This window comes from Dermacentor albipictus, chromosome 1, assembly GCF_038994185.2.
Source record: "Dermacentor albipictus isolate Rhodes 1998 colony chromosome 1, USDA_Dalb.pri_finalv2, whole genome shotgun sequence".
Classification (NCBI taxonomy): domain Eukaryota; kingdom Metazoa; phylum Arthropoda; class Arachnida; order Ixodida; family Ixodidae; genus Dermacentor; species Dermacentor albipictus.
This window is the reverse complement of record NC_091821.1, coordinates 367,533,879-367,552,235: the sequence shown is the minus strand read 5'-3', so window position 1 is coordinate 367,552,235 and position 18,357 is coordinate 367,533,879. Positions and strand designations below refer to the sequence as shown.

Below are 18,357 nucleotides of genomic sequence, written 5' to 3'. Positions count from 1 at the left end.
TTCATGGATATAAAATGAAAGGTTGCTCAAAAGGTGATTAAGTTAAGACAATTATGAACTGAGAAGTTTCAGCCAGTAGTAAATATTAAAATTTTTTTACCATTATAGCGTTTACTTGTACGCGTTGCAACTCAGTAAAGTTTCTACGACCCAGCAATAATTTGAAGCATATAAAGAACATCAGCACGTGACTACGTGCACGATTGATGGCTGACGCTGCCATACTAAAGTGAATAGTGATCACTAGTGACAAATGCTTAGCACCTCCTAGTTATTAAACTTGAATTGCAACTTGACTCACTTTTAATTTAACACTCGTGATATTATGCAAGAAGAAGCACGAAAAGAAAGAACTAAGCTTACTACTGATCACTAATGACCCTTCAATTTCAGGCAGCAATGATAGCGGAACAAATGCTTACTGACAGTAAATGATCAAGATTGTACCGTTGTTCAAAAGAGTTTTCATTTGACATGCATTGCGCTATGTTACATAAAAGTACAAGAATGCCGAACAGAGCTTGTCGCTAGTTACCATTAATAGCTCTCTGATGTCAATTAGCAACGTTGACTGATTAAAACTCTAATTTTATTGGCACTTTCATTTGTACCATTGACGCCGTGCATCAATTATCGTTGTGACCATCACATTACACAAAGTTATTCTTCATCATTAGTGAATCAATCTTAGTATCTCCTATAGCTAATAAATAATAGTTACTGAATCGCTGTCTGAATGACATTTCATTTTATATCTACGACGCTATTCTGCATGAAAATTGGAGAACATCGCAGTGAGCGCATCACTAGTGATCACTAAAAACTCGGCGGTATCAGTGAACAGTGGTAACACAAAAGCGCTCATCTTGCTACAGCTTGATTGATACTACTGACGGCACTCACGAGTGAAAGCTCCCTCAGTGATAGTAAAATAGGTGAATAATATTCACCAGTGACCTAAGCATACGAGTTTATAGTATGCACAGTGAGTCACTCGTTTCATCGCATTTCATTGGCTATATATAAAGTTATGTTGTGCAAAACACCGAGAACCCTGAACCGCGCATTATATTTCACTTGTGCTCACTAGTGTCTAGACCATATCAGTAAGGTGTATTATGCAAATGTTATTCGTGAGTGTTATAGTGGTATCGATGACAAGGTGTTCGATTAGAGGCTGCGGATATCGCACTAGAATAGTGAATCGTATTCGGTAGTGACAGAAGCCTCCCCGCGAGGGCCTATTGATTATCATCAAATCAGTTGTTATTGTTTCGTTTGATAGCCACCAACAAATCGCATGTGTATCATTAATTAAACGTACTCATGCTGATGTTTCCTCTCAATCTATTTCGAGAATTGTAATCTGCTGTGTTGCTCTCATAACGAAGTAGAAGATAAAAACTTCCAAAAGTTGCCGTTAGTCACGTGGCACGATAGCTACTGGTCTCTCACCTCGCTCTTTGGTTTCAAGGTATTAGCTCATAATATGTTCGCAAATTTTCAGAAGTCTTGAAATTCAAAGATTCTTAAATTCCGTTATGCCTGGATTAAAATCACTGGCGTTTGGATTATTTCGGCTGGCGTTTGGATTATATTGAGTGGTGCTTGGATTAAATTGAATGGCGCTCGGATTAAATCACTGGCACTTGGATTAAATTGATTGGCGCTTGGATTAAATTGACTGGCTCTCAGATTAAATTGACTGGTGCTTGGATTAAATTGAGCGGAAAAAACCTATAGTAGTGCATGTGTATTGCACCAACTGCTGCTTAGGCAGTGCTCTTCCAGAATTCGCAGGTAAAAGCTGTAGCCTACGCCATAATGGGACATACTTTCTCATTTAGTGAGTAGGTAAGCTTGTCGCAGCCTGCTCCTAGAAAAGATAACGATGCTTACGTTTCATAATGCTAACTGCGAACCACCGATCCGACACGGCCTGCTTTTGTGAGGTGTATCGAAGCGCGCCACAAGCTCACCAGTGTTCTAAGCCCTGCCGAAGCCGTGTATCTTGAACCAGAAATAATGAAAGAAGGGCAGCGTGGAGCAGCACATGCTCTCGCCTTGTTTCCCCTTCGATCTTGAGACTACATGTGATGGTGTTGACGAAGAAGCAAGGTAACGTATATACATATATGGAGGGCAAGTTGCAGAACAGATTGTCTAATTGTGCTTCATTAAAGTATTCGCAGGAAGTTTTGAAGAACCGTGCGTGGCAATTCAAGCTTACGGCAGTGTGCGGACAACACAGCGGTGGCATTAGGCACAGTGCTTTAGTTCTGTTCCCCTTTGCGAGCCGCGATGTGGAGAATGAGCAGCAGCAGTGTGGGTCGTGTCGGTTCGCCCTGTACGCCGCTTGTGATGACGCGGCCGCATTGCTCGGCGTCGATTGTTTACCGTCGCGAATCACGTCAATTGGTGGCGGTACTTACCGAAGTCAACCAGCTTGACGGTGCCGGTGTCTGTGAGCAGGATGTTGTGCCCCTTCACGTCTCGGTGCATGCAGTGGTGGGCGTGCAGAAACCGCAGCGCCTGCACATATTGTGTCAGAGAAGGCAGGGTTGGTTGGTGAGAAAACATTCGTTGCTGTGCGTCTACAGAAACAACGGTGTTCGACTCTCCATGTAATGACCACACCATCTTAACCAAGCCGACATTGGAAACGCGACGGGATGGCGTGCCAACGCACTCTAGTGTGACTAAAGAAAATCTGGAAGGACGTCGTTATAAATGGTTCGAATAAAGGAGCTGCGTCTGTGAAAGCACCAATGAAAGATATCAACCTGAAATATTTATGTTTCAGGTTGATATCTTTCAGTGGTGCTTTCACAGACAAAGATCATCCAATCACTACGAGGCTATTGGGCTATATATAGCCCAATAGCCTCGTAGTGATTGGATGATCTTTGTCGTACGATATGAGCATGCTTAACAGGCACGTACCCAGGATTTTTTTTCGGGGGGGGCCCACCACCTCCATCATCATCATCTTCTTCATAATCATCATCATCATCATCATCACCTTCCTGTTTTAGGTCCACTGCAGGACGAAGGCCTCTCCCTGAGATCTCCAATTACCCCTGTCCTGCGCCAACCGATTCCAACTAGCGCCCGCGAATTTCGTAATTTCATCGCTCCACCTAGTCTTTTGTCGTCCTCGATTGCGTTTCCCTTCTCTTGGTACCCATTCTGTAACCCTAATGGTCCAACGGTTATCTAACCGGCGCATTACATGACCTGCCCAGCTACATTTTTTCCTCTTGATGTCAATTAGAATATCGTCTATAGCCGTTCGATGTCTCATCCAAACCACTCTCTTTCTCTCTTAACGTTATGCCTAGCAATCTTCGTTCGATCGCTCTTTGCGTGGTCCTTAACTTGCTCTCAAGTCTCTGCCCCATATGCACTGGCAAAATGCACTGGGAAATGCACTGGCAAATGCATTGGCACTGGACATATTGCACTGGCAAAATGAACTGATTGCACACCTTACTTTTCAATAATAATGGTAAGCTTCCAGTCAGGAGCTGGAAATGTCTACCGTATGCGATCCAACCTATTTTTATTCTTCTGTGAATTTCCTTCTTATGATCAGGGTTCCCTCTGATTAATTGACCTAGGTAAACGTACTACTTCACAGTCTCTAGTGGCCGACTGACCATCCTGATCTCTTGTTCCTTTGCCCGGCTATTTATCATTATCTTCATCTTCTGCATAATAATGTTCAACCCCACTCTTACACTCTCTCTGTTAAGGTCTCCAATAATTTGTTGTAACTCGTCTGCATTGTTGTTGAATAGAACAATGTCATCGGCAAACCGAAGGTTGCTCAGATATTTGCCGTCGATCTTTACTTCTAAGCCTTCCCAGTTTAATAGCTTGAATTCTTCTAAGCACGCAGAAAAAAGCTTTGGAGAAATTGTGTCTCCCTGTCTGACCCCTTTCTCTATAGGTATCTCCCTGCTTTTCTTGTGTAGAATTAAGGTAGCTGTAGAACCTCGTAGATATTCTAACGCGAAATACGAGTCAGTAAGACGAGAAACAATTTACAGACTATATTTACAACAACGGTTGCTGCGCTGACCGGTTAGATTCACAGCGCGAGCCCAGTTCGTTCTTCCTTCTCTTTTCTGGAGTGATGGCGCCTACGCGCCTCGTTCAAACAAACAGATACCTCACGCATGTAGCAATATTTTCCAAGCTTTTTACGTAAGCGTTCTGTACTCCTTGATTACGTAGTGCCTTTACGATTGCTGGTATCTCTACTGAATCAATTGCCTTTTCGTAATCTATATAAGCCACATAGAGAGGTTTATTGTACTCTGCAGATTTCGCGATAACCTGGTTGATGACATGGGTGTGATCCATTGTAAAGTATCTCTTCCTGAAGCCAGCCTGTTCCCTTGGTTGACAAAATCCAGTGTTAACCTCATTCTATTGCAGATTATTTTGGTAAATCTTTTATATAACACTGGGAGCAAGGTAATGGTCCCATAATTGTTCAATTCTTTAACGTCTCATTTTTTTGTGGATTAGTATAATGTCTGAATTCTTCCAGTTTTCTGGGACCCTTGCAGTCGATAGACACTTCGTATAAAGAGCCGCCAGTTTTCCAAGCGTATTATGTCTCCTCCATCTTTGATTAAATGGACTGTTATTCCACCTTATCCTGCCGCTCTTCATCGTTTCATTTCTTGCAGGGCCCTTCTGACCTCATCGCTAGTTATAGCAGAGTTTCTGTATCCTGTTCATTACTATTTCTAAGTGAACTATCGTGACTCCTCTGGGTACTGTATACAGGTCAGCTTAGAATTTCTCCGCTGCTTTTACTATATCTTCGAGATTTCTGATGATATTATCCTTCTTATCTTTTAGTGCATACATCATGGTTTGTCCTATTCCAGGTTTCTTTTTTACTGATTTCAGGCTGCGTTCATTTTTTACGGCTTCTTCTCTCTTTCTCATATTATAGTTTCAAATATCAGTTATTTTCGCCTTGTTGATCAGTTTTGACAGCTCCGCGAATTGCGTAACGCTGTGCGGCCGCCAGTCCCATACAACCGCGTAGAGCGCAGGACTCTGCGATTCTAGACGTACTGCGCTCACTGCGAAAGGTTAGAAAAACACCCACATAAGCACAGCAGAGAAGTAGCTACGTGAGGCGGTTCAACCGATAACTGTAGAAGCGTCATTCAAAACAAGTAGTCGTTCTCCACTTCCGGCGGCCTTTTCTGTACTTCCTTTTTAAATAAAAAGATGTTGATCCATAAATGTTCTCATAAATAACGGTTAACGTTTTTATTATTCGCTTTTGCTTGCAGTTTGGTTGTTGCCTTGGCTCTCCCTTAGTAGATCGCTTAATTTCTCATCTCCTTGCGATTTTTGTTTCCAGTTGCCAATTTTGCACGAAAAGTGCAATACAGTTAGGGAAAAACAGACGAGGTAACGGGCGCAAGTCATCTTGCTTATGGGTTTAAGGGTTATTGCAGGGTTTCATGATGGACGCTCTTTCACATTATTTTATTTACAACCTTATCTAACCCATATCACGTGTATATGGTTCCGGGCATCTGCCAGCGTCGGGGCGAGCCGTAACTCAAGGAAATAATGAAGCAAAGGGAAAAGTTAAACGCAATTGGTGTTTTCTCCGGCCGCAACTCGTTCCATGAGAGTACAGACCAGCTGAGTAACAGCCGCATCCCTCTCCTGGTCCCAGGATCAGCCTAAACAAAGAAGGTTGAACTAACGAAAGCAACAGCTATGCGCGTGACGGTTGAATAGATGGTGACAAATAAACGCATCTCGAGTTAATCGCGCGGGTGCGGAATCTACGAGAAAACTGTCCTTCACATTACAAGAGATGCCGATAACTACCGCCATCTAAAAGGAGTGAAAAAGGCAGCATAATGCTGACCGATGAACAGCTGCGAAGTCTCAACATTGATCTGGCGGCGCTTTAGGAATGTGTGAGGAGTGGGGGCGTGGATGGGGAGGAGGGGGGGAGGGGTATGCCACTTGATTTCGGGGGGGGGGGGCCCGGGCCCCCCCGGGGCCCCCCCCTGGGTACGTGCCTGATGCTTAATATTTAACCGAGCTCGGCAATACATGACTGAAAACAAATGTAATCATGAAGCGTAATCACGCGAAACGCAGATAATAAACAGGATAACTAGGGTGCCGTTGGGTGCTCCTGCTCGCCTGCTCCAGAGCTAGGCGAGAGAAAACGCATCGAGGCACCCTAAGCAGGACATGTCACCAGTGCCGCGTTCGTTGTTTTGTTTTACGAAGTTTACTTCCGTTCATAGAGACTGATAGGACGATGCAGTGTAAATCGACAAGTGGTGTAGAGAGGCATGCATTCGAACAATTACATTCTTGCTTAGCTCGTTTCAGCTATGTATCTTGCATATCATTGCGGGACCGATTACAGACAGGTTAGGGATGCCCAAGTTCTCTGTACAAATGGGCAGACATGTGGAGTCAGTACAGCAGCGAAACGACTCAGCAAAATTTTTTTTAAACTGCGCAAAAAAGGCGGGACATGAACAGAAACATAGACGCACACGCAAAGCGCCGACTTCCAACTGGCTTTACTTTGTGAAGGCAGGTAATTTATAAGGTCCTACAAAATATAACGTTCTTCACAAAATAAAGCCAGTTGGAAGTCTGCGCTTTGTGCGTGCGTCTATGTTTCTGTTCATGTCCCGTCTTCGCGCAGTTTAAAATTTTGCTGAACCTATGAACTGATTAGCCCAACAACATGCCTTATTACGAAACGACTCTCAGCCTTGCAGAGATGCCGGGCTCGATTCTCTGATCGAGACGGATCGTTGCCCAGGGCCGATATAATGGAGAGCTATTCCAAACTTTCCTATTCCAATTATGCAACCATCCCTTTGCGATTGGTCAAAAACGTTTTTTGGACCACCCCCACTTCGCATATCTGTCATGCGATGGCACGAAAACCAGGATAGCTTCCGATCTGAGATGACGTGTACACACTGATTATGCATGATTCAACCGAACAAAAGAAAAATAATTATTTCTGACTCGACGCCTTTTCGCCATTAACCATCTGCTATTGGTCAAAAGATTTCAGGCTGTACCCACTTCACCTGTCTCTCAGTGGACGTCGAAAAATCGCGAAAACTCATTGCGTCAAAGTGATGTGTACGCGTTAAAGATGTATTAATATGCCGAACAAAACTGGACCTTTTTCTGAATAGCCGAAAGCTGCCCGTTCCGAAAGGAATAGAAGATTTATTCATTTATTCACTTATTTACATTATTACCCACAGCGCCTTAACAGGCATTACAGTGGGGGAGGGTATGCACAAAAAAGATAAAGAAATACATACAATGTCAGTCACACATCTAATAAAAATAACCACTAATCACAATCAGTCACAAAATACACATGTCATTGGAACAAGCTTAAACGTGGTTATGCTAATATAGAAAAGAAAACATTATTAGAGATAACAGAGGCAATGTTTGACGGCAATTGGTTCCATTCGCAGATTGTTCTAGGAGAGAAAGACAATCGAAATAAATCAGTCTTGCATGCGATTTCTCGTACCTTGAGCATATGATCAACTCGGTCTGAGACATAGTGAGGTACAAGCAAATATTTTGTATTCTCAATCCCGACACGACCATGGTAAACAGTATGAAAGAATTTCCATCGCAACTTACGTCGACGATTATTAAATGCTCCCAATTCAGTGTTCTTTTATTCTTTGCGCCCCAATAGTCCTGAGGTAACTGCCTGACACAAACCGGGCAGCCAAATTTTGCATCCTTTCCAATTTATCATTGTCTTGCTTTGCTGGAGGGTCTCAGACTGTGCAGGCATATTCAAGAAGTGGTCTAACATTGGTTTTGTACAATAATTCTTTAGTAGGTACTGTAAAAGTTCTGGCATTTCGACGCAAAAAGCCCGACACTTTCCCAGCTTTGGCTGCAATGTAATCAACGTGTCTCTGCCACATTAGCGAAGATGTATAATAAAAACCTAGGTATTTGTAATCTGATACCTGTTTTAAAGGTTTGCTGTTAAGATTTTAACTGCTCATGTGTGGATACTTTATTCTTGTAAATGTCATGTACACAGTCTTTTTTTTCATATAACTTCATATGTCACTTTACACACCACTCGTTGATTTTGTCTATATCTTGTTCGAGAACAGCCACATCATCAACGCATTTCACTTACCTGTATAGCACACAATCATCGGCGAATAAAAGCATCTGCGACTGGATACCATCAGTTCTATCATTTATGTGTAATAGAAATAACAGTGGACCCAACACAGATCCTTGAGGTATACCGGACGTGACACTCGCGATCTGAGATTCAGTCCCGTTAACAATGCCAAACTGCTTTCGTGATGCGAGATATGATCTTATCCAAGAAATAACCTGCGGATGTATGTTATAAGCTCCAAGTGTTTCAATTAAGGAAGCATGGGGTACAGTGTCAAATGCCTTCTGGAAGTTCAAGAAAGCACAGTCTACTGAGAATCGATGATCGAGGGATTCTGCTATGTCGTGTGTAAATTCTGTTAATTGTGTAACGCAGGAAAGGCATTTCCGAAACCCGTGCTGAGCTCGATTAAACAGACAGTGTTCATTAATATGCGCAACAACTGTAGTATAGAAAATATGCTCTAAAATCTTGTAAGGAACACATGTCAAGGACACTGGCCGGTAATTCGATGCTTCACTGCGTGCGCCCGACCGATATATCGGCACAACGCTCCCAACTTTGCACTCGTCTGGAAGACAGGACTGTTCTAGAGATTTGTCACAAATTATCTTTAAATATGGCGCGACTGATATTGCACAGAGCTGGAGAAGTCTGGTAAGCCGTCAGGGCCACAGACCTTTGACGCACTTAATCCCACAAACAACACCTCAATACCACGTGCGGAAAAGTAAATGTTATCCATCTCGCCTATTTCGCTTCGAGGGTCCTGTGTTTTCCCATCAGTTCTGACCACTGGGGTGAAGACAAAGCTGAGGTATTCATTAAAATTTTCGGCCTTGGCAATGCCGTCATGTACCCCGTTACCGCCAACGACCAACGACGGAACAGCTACCTTGTCCATTTCTTTCAACATGCTTCCAAGATTCTTTGGGATTTTGTTTTAATCTAAAATGCACAGAGCCGGAATAACAATCCTTTGCATCACGAGTAGTAACTTTCACATCACATGTTATATGCTGCAATTTTCTTTTATTCTCTTCTGTAGGTACCTCTCGAAAATTGCGATAGCATCTCTGCCTTTTCTGTGTTTCAAAAACTGTTAGATAGTAATCTAAGGCCCCGTTAATCTCAGCCGCATTAGCCTTCTCAAAGTTGAAAACCCGCAGGGCTGTCACCGATCGCTCAGGCACTGGCTACTCGCACCTACCGGAGAGCACGGGTTTATTTGCGTGTAACAAAACTTCTTTCGTGGCCGTACAACGTTATCGAGACCTTTCGGCGCGTATACGACATTGCTTTGCCAACTCTTCTTTGCTGAGGATCAGTTTTAGCGGCATTTTTAACTGTCCGTTGAACGCCGCCACGATTTTGGACAAGCAACCGCAAGCTAAGTAAGGGAAAGCTGACCAATCTCAGACGCCGGCATCTCCCTCATTATCCGGTTTTCTTTCTTCCGCGCGCTCGTTCGGCCTAATCCAAGCCCTCTCCACTTTAGCATGCTCCTCGCCTCTTGTCAACCAATTAGATAAGAAAAACTGCTCAATGTAGGCATTGTTATTCGTTTTGAAAGCAAACAGAAGTGACTTCATATAAACGAGGAGAGCGTTTGATTGGGCTGTTCAGGCAACGCTGCGGATCACCGCCTGATGCTTGCGTCGGCGGTTACGTAAATATGACGTCAGGAGATTGGAATAAAACATATTGGAATAGTTTTACATTATAGGGCCCCAGTTGTGTCGTTTGCTCTCAGAGTGGCGTTGGTATACTTTAAGGCGTCTTTATACTATTAGAAATGCCGCCATCTCTTTCACTTCGCACGCAGATGCATTCTGTCGGGCTCCCAGTGCAGTGTCGAATAGTTTGGCATCGCAGATAAACAGCAAGGTTAGCTGATTGGTCCGCAACCGCGAGATGTCGAGTAATCTGTTTGCCATCAGACTAGCCCCAAATATAGGCGCAAGCTTCGGTTTGAACCAGCAGATTAGAACTTTCTTTTTCTTTACTAAAGATGGTTTCGATAATCTGAACTAGTTTTCGTTTCAGCGCTCAGCTACAATTAGCTACAACACTATAATTTTCTTCATGAAACAAAAACTCTTACAGCTTAATATTGCACTTGAAGGCACAGAGTGGTGCCAAAATATGGGAAAGCTTTTGTCAGCTGGCGTCGTCTCTGGCGCCGACGAAAACAAGCGAAAGAGCTTCCTGCAGTCGAACAACGCTGCTGTTAGTGCCTGATGGCTGTTCGTCACGCGCAAATGCAACAACTGCCGTTTCTTGTCGTAGTATTTTTTTTTCTTTCCGCAGGGAACGCATGTCACATGGAAGCACTTACGTCGATGGTTTCCCTCAGGATGTAAGCGATGATGGGCTCGGGAAGGTTGCTGCCTGACTTGCGCAGGTTCTGCACCAAGTCGGTGACTGAGCCGCCCGTGCAGAGCTGCGAAGGAACGAAGCATGAACAGAAAAATAAGGACACCGCCGCAACATTCTCGCACGACACGCTTCAACGTACAACCGACGCTTCTGCAAGGCGTTCCATTCTTAGAATTATCAAGAGATGCAGCGGATTCTGCAAGGCTCACTAACCGATGTAATGTTGCTGTCTGCAGAACTAAGGGCTTACAAATGCTAAAAAGCACTTTACTACGAATTCTCAAAGTTCACGTGAATTTGAAGTAAACGTCACAAACCTTAGCTTCAAGTACACCTTGGCGTTGTTCATCAATTTATAGGTTACCTATTATAAAATGACAATAGATTGTGAATAGGCTCGTCCAGTGAACAAACGACCATTTATCCTCCAAGGAAGCTTATTAAACGCATTTTAGAAATAAGTTGAAACAATATAAGTCGACTTCCGTAAATTCAACTTCGGTTAATTTGACCTTCTGGTTAATTGTATCCCTGTCAAAGGTCCCGGCTGCCACCCATGCATTTCTATGGGCCCAAATTTTGAATTTTATTGAATACTTAGTGCAGATACAAAAGTATAGATATTTCGTACGGAAAAGGGAAATTTTCGATACTAAAATTGGCCTTCGCTGGATAATTCAAACTTTACCAGTCAACGCGTACGCGCCCAACCCATGTGGTGATTCGAATAGCGACCACTTTAGGCAGCGTCTGTCTCGGCAGAGTTTAGGGGTAAATGCGGAAAACACATGTCATCTCCCGTCGAAAACGAATATTTGTGGCCTTCCTTAGGAAGGTTTTCAAGCAATAACCATAGTTCACAATGTCCGATTACGGTATTTACCCGATTCTAACAAGCGCCTTTTTTCTTTTTTTTTTGTCACGATAATTCGGCCGTAAATTCCCTGCGCGGTGCAACCGGATACAAAACCGAATATCAAAACTGCTTTCGAGGTGTTTGTATGCTTTACCGCAAAACCTCATTGTCTTGCGGCAAAGTTAACTATAAAAACCATGTGGCGAAGCTAACTTTAGAAAACCAGCTACCATTGTGCAACACGTATTAGATCCTTGCCCATTTTTCTTGCTAAAATATCGGCTGCTCGTTAGATCTCTAATTTGTTTAGGAGCTTAAATGTATTTTCTACGTTAGTTTTCTTTACTTTGGACACATAGAAAGTGGGCGCGCGTTTGATTCGGAGTGTGTAAGAACCGGGCATATACTGCCAAATGAATAAGCGGCGTGTTTGACGGTTTTTCTAGGTTTTGTTCAATTCGACCCGCTGGATAATATGATCAGTCTTGTCGCTCCTCTCAAGGTCGAATTAACGTAAGTTGACTGTATTATCATCTTGTTCAAATGTAGCTGTTGCAGTAATCATATTCACCACTGTCACCGTCGCCATTGTTGTAATAATCTACATCATGCGATGTAAGTCCACACCAGAGCACGAAGGCCCCTTCAGTAATATTTCATTACCTTTGTCCTGTGCCGTCCGAACTCATCCCAGGCCTGCAAATTTCCTAGTCTCATATTGCTTCTTCTAATCCTATGCCTCCGTGCATAGACTGCGTCTCCGGTCCCTTGGCAAGCATTATGTTATTGTAACAGACTAGCGGTTTTCTCTGCCATGCGTTGCATGATGTGCTCAACTCCACTTTTTAATCTCAACTTGAAATATCATCTGCCTTCGTTTGCTTTCTAATCCGTACTGCCGTCTTTCCCTCTGTGGATGCTACCTTGATGCAGTGATGCTAAATTCTCTTTATCATATCTCAGGATGAGAAAAGGGCTGGCACTTTCGGGCGCACTTTATTGCTATAGCAATTATACGGACACCCGAGACGCACTTTCGCCATCGTCATTGCTGTCGCCGTGTTTTCCTGTAAAGTTCAAGTGCAACGAGAAGGAGCGGCCCGCGCACCGTATGTTGGTGGCCATATGATGCCGTAGGTCATCTGCTGCTGCGGGGGACAGGGTGCAGGGCGAGCATGCAGACTTGATGTGCGTAGATGCGCGTCTTCCCACGCGCCTCCTGTCGGAGGTCGCATAGGCTGTGTTTTAAGGACGCTGCACAATTGAAATGTTGAAGCGAGAGACATCCGAAAACCTTCGCTTTGGAATAAACACGCGAGCTTCCAGCTGCCGGCACTTCTTATCACACATGCGTTGCAATAGTGAGTGCTCGCGGTCACCGAGGAAAATCTGTTCATGTTTGCCTCTTCGCGCGTTACACAATGTCTGTTTAGTTAGTAAGCGATCGAATGTTTACAGCAGTTTATGCAACCTAAAGAACTACGAATCATACTTCATGTGATTGTCTAATACCTTGCTATCGCTGTCATTGCTGCGCTTTTCGGACGAAGCTGCGACTTTTAGTTAGCAAGGAATAAAATAGTCCAGTCACGAGTTAACGGCGGTGTAGCGCAGTCTCTGTCAGGAGTGCAGACACAAGGCGCAGGGTGTCTACCAACGGGGAAAACTGGGAATTCTCAGGGATTTTGAATAACCTGGAAATACTCAGGGAAAACTCGGAATGTGTGCTTCGATCAGGGAAAACGAGCAGTTATTTTGTTGAAAGGGAACGAAAGTCGCAGTAATGCTGGCTCGAATAGAAGAGTAATCGTAACGAGTCCACCTTGACGCCGCGTCGTCCACTGGAGAACTTGTCAACGACCGACTTTCCGGACGCCTGATAATTCGAACAGCATCGCGGCACTACCACGTACCCCATGGAGTCACTGTAGAAGAACGTCTAAAATTTCGGACGCGAGAACCCTTCGCCGTCCGATTTTTCGGGCTTTTTGCCTTGACCGCAAGGTCCGAAACGGCAATAATCAAACCACCACCACTGCCGCCATTTTGATTACCTTGCTGCCTAGCTCGAACCGGCCCTCTCGCACGCAGGTCCGCTGGGAACCATAGCCACCACCGCGGCAACGCTAGGCCTAGCTGCTGCGATGTTCGCTATTAAGCTTCTTGCCGTTCTATGCCGTGTTTTTCATTGAAAAACTTCGCCGCTGTGAGCAATGGTATCGACTCCGCCTTTGTGGTCCTCGCGATTGGCTTCGAAGCTTGCAAAGCACTACGCGTTGCATAATGCTGGTTTTCGAAAGTCAGCTTTGCCTCAGTATGGCAATGCTATGCAGTGAAGCATACGCAAAAGTATTGCGGTGAAGCATAACAAGCGTGGGAAGGGGCAATTGTCAACGGACGCAGTATGTGTTCCTTAATTATACACGCATGCATCCGCCATCACCTGTCACAGTACGAGCACCTACATGCCTAATACGTGTACTATCAGGCCTTCGGAGCTTGTTCGGATGTGCCTGTGGCGATTTGAGCCTTTAAGGGCAGTAAAAGGCATGCATTCATTTTTTCGAACTGCCCGATTTTACGGATGTATTCGCGGCCCCTAAGGAGTACGAAAAATCGGACGTTGACTGTACAAGTGACTAAGAGGAAGCTTCAAATGGTCCATGGGGTGAACGCACGGCAGAACGAGGACGACAATAGAAACGACTTACGCATTGAGAAGTGAATGGGAAAGGAAGTGTGCCGCCGCTTCTTTGAAGGAGATTGAGCTCAAAAAGCAAAGTGTTGGCTGACGCCGACATGCAGGTGTCCCTTATCCAAACCAAAATAAACCTTTTAAAGCAGTGAAACGCAACACTGAGGCTTTGTGCGCAGGCTGAGAGTATGTCAGGACAGTTGAGGTTGACTTACTAAATCTTGAGAGAATCTCACTTGTGACAAAGTTCAGGCCTCATACCAATGAGCTTGCTATCAGTTGATAGAATTAGCTCACATTCGAAAATATTTGTTTCTATATGCATCTCCTTTTTATTCGTATTTGAGAACGTTCGATTCGATCTGCAATGAGTTTTACCAATTTTTTTTCAAATATATTTTATTCGCTGTGCATTTACTAACTCTGCCCTTTTGTTTTCTTTTTAGGTAAAATAAGCACTACCCCTTACTGTTCAAACGGGATTAAGTCATTTTTTATTTTTTAACATGCTTACTAGGGAGTGGCAACTTCGGGCGACATGATGTCAACCTGTCTGTACATAAAACGAAGTTCTGTGTCACTCGCGGGATTTCGCAAAGGCACTCACGTAAAACCTGGAAAACTCAGGGAATTTGGAAATGTCAACTTGGTAGACACCCTGAAGGAGCCTCCCATTACCTACGGCCAAGGCTTTGGTGCTCGTATTGCATTAGCAGCGCTAGCGAGCGCAGCTCTGGAGGCCGGCGAAGATACGCGCTCTTTTTTTTTTCAGTTTCGAGGCGCAGGGTACGTAAAGGGCTCCGCGCGACCTCAGTACTTGTGCGTGCGCATTTCCCTGTACACTATTGAGAAAAGCTTCGCGTAGAGTAATGAGGTAACACCGTGTTCTTTTGACTAAGTAATAATTATCGCTGTGTTTGCTGTGTTTGATCACAAAGTTTGTGTCACTTAAATTAACCCAGCAAACACGGCAGACATACCAACTAAGTACACATGTGAATTCTGTTTTCGCTAGTTTGCCGTTTGCGTGATTGCGCATAACAGACTGACTTACTTGGCATTATTTCGCACCAACTGTGGCTTAACGTGTGCAGTGGACCGACAATACGTAAGGTCCGTATTGGGCCATTAAGCATCTTCTCCGAAATATACTATATAAACTGGTAGAGGCTGATCAATACTATACGTGCTGTTAGCGTGAAACGTGCTTTAGCGGAGCTTCGCACGTGACTCCAACTGCTGCAATTGAGGCCAGGTACTAGGTCTTGCGTAAAAAAAGTAGTGAAGGCGACATAAACTGGCTTCATTTTTCGTATTCCTGGAATATCCGAAAGGCTACACATACCTGTCGCGTGCTCTGGAAATACCATATCCTTATGAAAACGTAAAGATATATTTTTGCAGTGCCGCATCGCGCTATGTATGGGGCCGGTATATCCTTGACAAGGTGGCTACGTGTTAAGCTGCCGCGTTATTTTCGGGTCTCCGCTGTACGGATGCGGCACTCAAAGTTACCCTGCGGACATTGTTCACCAGTTGCATCCCGCTTTAGCGGCGAGTCCTGCCACCATGACATGGATATCGCAGCTATCCCAGAAAGTCAGTTCATCAGTTTTCAAAGAAACCGCGCGCGCGGATTTGCAGTGTTTGCAGTGATTTGCACGACCACACGTATATGTGGCCGTGCCTCGCTGCGTGAATCTGCTCTGATTGTGTCTTTCTATTGACGAAGAAAAGAACCTTAGCCAGAACTGAACTCATCACCTTGAACTCTCCAAATGTGCGATAACATACTTAGACTGTGACGTCGCGACAGCTGCGCCAGCGCGCGTCACGGGCGATCTGGCACACCCTCATTTATCAAATTGAGGTTTATAAACCGCGCATCTCTCACAAACTCGCGATTTTGTGCAAACTGTGACACCATACTGTGCTGTGCACACCATACCGTGGTGTGTGCTGTGCTGTGCACCATACTGTGCTCGCATACGCTGAACATAGCTCGAGTTTTCTGTTAAATATCTACAAAGTGTGTCAAGTTCGCATACATTGCTGCACAGAAATGCGTGACCGACGGTGGAATCGAGCCTCTGTCTTCCAGCGCAGCAGCCTAATGCTCGCACGCGTGCCCCTCTCTTGCCTAGAAGCCACTCTTTGAGACGTCTGGCACGTGCGCGTCACGTGCCAATTTCTCGCATTCTTCCCTCGTGAATGATAGCGCATTGAGTTGCTGCGTTAGACTGCACTGACCTCGGAATCGGCCCGTGTTTTCTATCAGATGCATCCAAAGTGGCTGGCTTATAATGCTATCGTATTGAAATAACGCGTTGCAGAGGATGCACTAACAAAGAAGAGAAGCGCTGTCAATTGGTTCGATTACGAGCTCAGTACCTGAGGGTTTCATCGACGAAATCCGTTGTTTCATAGGGAAATCAAGCTCGGTCACGAGGCTGAAAGGTGCGAATGTTGCCTCTGATAATTATTTTTGCTGCCAAGAATTGCTCACTATTGAATGTAAGATGCCTGTTTTTAACGTCTAGGGAAAACACGGGGAAGGAAGGAGATGGAAATTCAAGACGATGAGCAAACCGAGAACAAGGTAAAAGCGGGAACCAACGTTTCGACAAGTGGACTTGTCTTTTTTGAAAAAAAGACAGGTCTACCTGTCGAAACGTTGGCTCCTGCTTTTACCTTGTTCTCGGTTTGCTTACTGTTTTTGACGTGTTATTCAATCCCATCAAGGATGTATACCTGAATGCTGGTTTTGAATGATTCGACTTCAATGAAAAAGGTGCTCTGTTTTACACATGTAGATCGATGTAAACTGTTGCTGTAAGAGAAACTGAACGTGTAACTTTCTGGTGCTGCTGCGGAGCAATTCAAACAGGAAATTGTTTGTCTGAGCAAGCCTGACATAAAGAGCGTCATTGTGCGATGAGAAAATCATACAAAAAGAAGTACATTTAGTGCGCGTCGTTTGTCAGAGCAATATAAACGATTAGTGAGCATTAGGGGAGGCATGATAGTTAATCTAGGCACATTAGACCTCGCTTTCTCGTGCAACATCGATGCAGCAGCCATTCTTTCCGTGTACTTATGCCATTTCTTGCGAGACAGCAATTAAGGGCTAGTGCAAGAAGAAGGCCCTGTGTAGATAACATCTTACACATTACGCGTGTCCACAAAAATGCGTACCTGTGTTGCTACCTGTCGAAAAACAAGGAAAGCTGATTGTTGGTTGACCAGGCTTTTTCCGAAATAATAGCAAGAAAGTTCATGTCGGCGTAAAACACGGTATATATGCTTAGAACTGAAGTATCATAGCAACTGCGTAGCCTCTATGTAAAGCATCAAGTGGGTGTATAGCGTAATGAATTGCATGCCTCGCATACGTAATCCAAGGGAAAGAACTCAAGATGTTGTCTCGATATTTTGAATTAACGTATCGCACCTAATTGTCTAAGTCCTAAGTCTAATTGTTTGCCTTTCTCAACCTGCTTGCACTGTATACAAGGACGCTCTAATGTTATCGAATGTTATCGCATGTCGAGTGACGTTACAGGAACACGTAGCTCCACGATTCCTTTCGTCCAAAGTTTGTGTGCACGCACCTCCATAACGAACCAGACTTGGTCGTCCTCCCTGCAGGGCGCCGGCTGGAAGAAGATGCCGAAGTAGGTGGGGATGTTCGGGTGGACGCAGAGGTCGCGCAGCACTCGGTGCTCCTCCTCCATCTCCTCCACGTTGTCCGCGATGTTTTCCATGATTTTGACCGCCACGAGCCGGTCTGCGAGCACAGAGCCGGAGGCCAATAAGGTAACGCTGTCGGGCAGTTTCCTGCCGCACTTTATGCAGCATTACTTCCCGCATTATTGCACGCCGTACTGTACGACCACTTAAGAGGATGGGAGGAAAGTGGTTGCTGAGTGCTTCGAAAAAAAAAAAAAAGAATGGACCGTAGTGCGAGAACTATAGCTATTCTACGGCAGAGGAGACAGGCGAAATTAGCATACCATAAAAATCACTTTGGAAAGGACAAAAGTAAAGGGGATGAAGGGTGATGGCTCGAGTAATACCGGTTTTTAAAAGCGGCGACAACAATTTGATTCGTAACTATCGTCCAATTTCTATACTGCCAGTGTTCTCGAAGGGTATAGAAAAATTAATGCATGGTAGGGTACTGTCTTTCTTTGAAAAACATAACCTGCTCCTTGACTTTCA

The 18,357-nt window shown here is 44.4% G+C and overlaps 1 protein-coding gene across 2 annotated transcripts in view; it reads right to left on the bottom strand.

Annotated features, from left to right (window-relative positions):
• ninaC (STKc_myosinIII_N_like and MYSc_Myo21 domain-containing protein ninaC) overlaps nucleotides 1–18,357 on the bottom strand; it is a 172,409-nt gene that overhangs the window by 67,743 nt on the left and 86,309 nt on the right. For both annotated transcript variants that reach the window (XM_065434723.2, XM_065434722.2), the window contains exons 5-7: nucleotides 17,748–17,923; nucleotides 10,545–10,649; nucleotides 2,433–2,532 (exon numbers count right to left, since the gene is read on the bottom strand). In XM_065434723.2, the coding sequence (XP_065290795.2) occupies nucleotides 2,433–2,532; nucleotides 10,545–10,649; nucleotides 17,748–17,923 (381 nt within the window). The remainder of the gene's footprint in view (nucleotides 1–2,432; nucleotides 2,533–10,544; nucleotides 10,650–17,747; nucleotides 17,924–18,357) is intronic.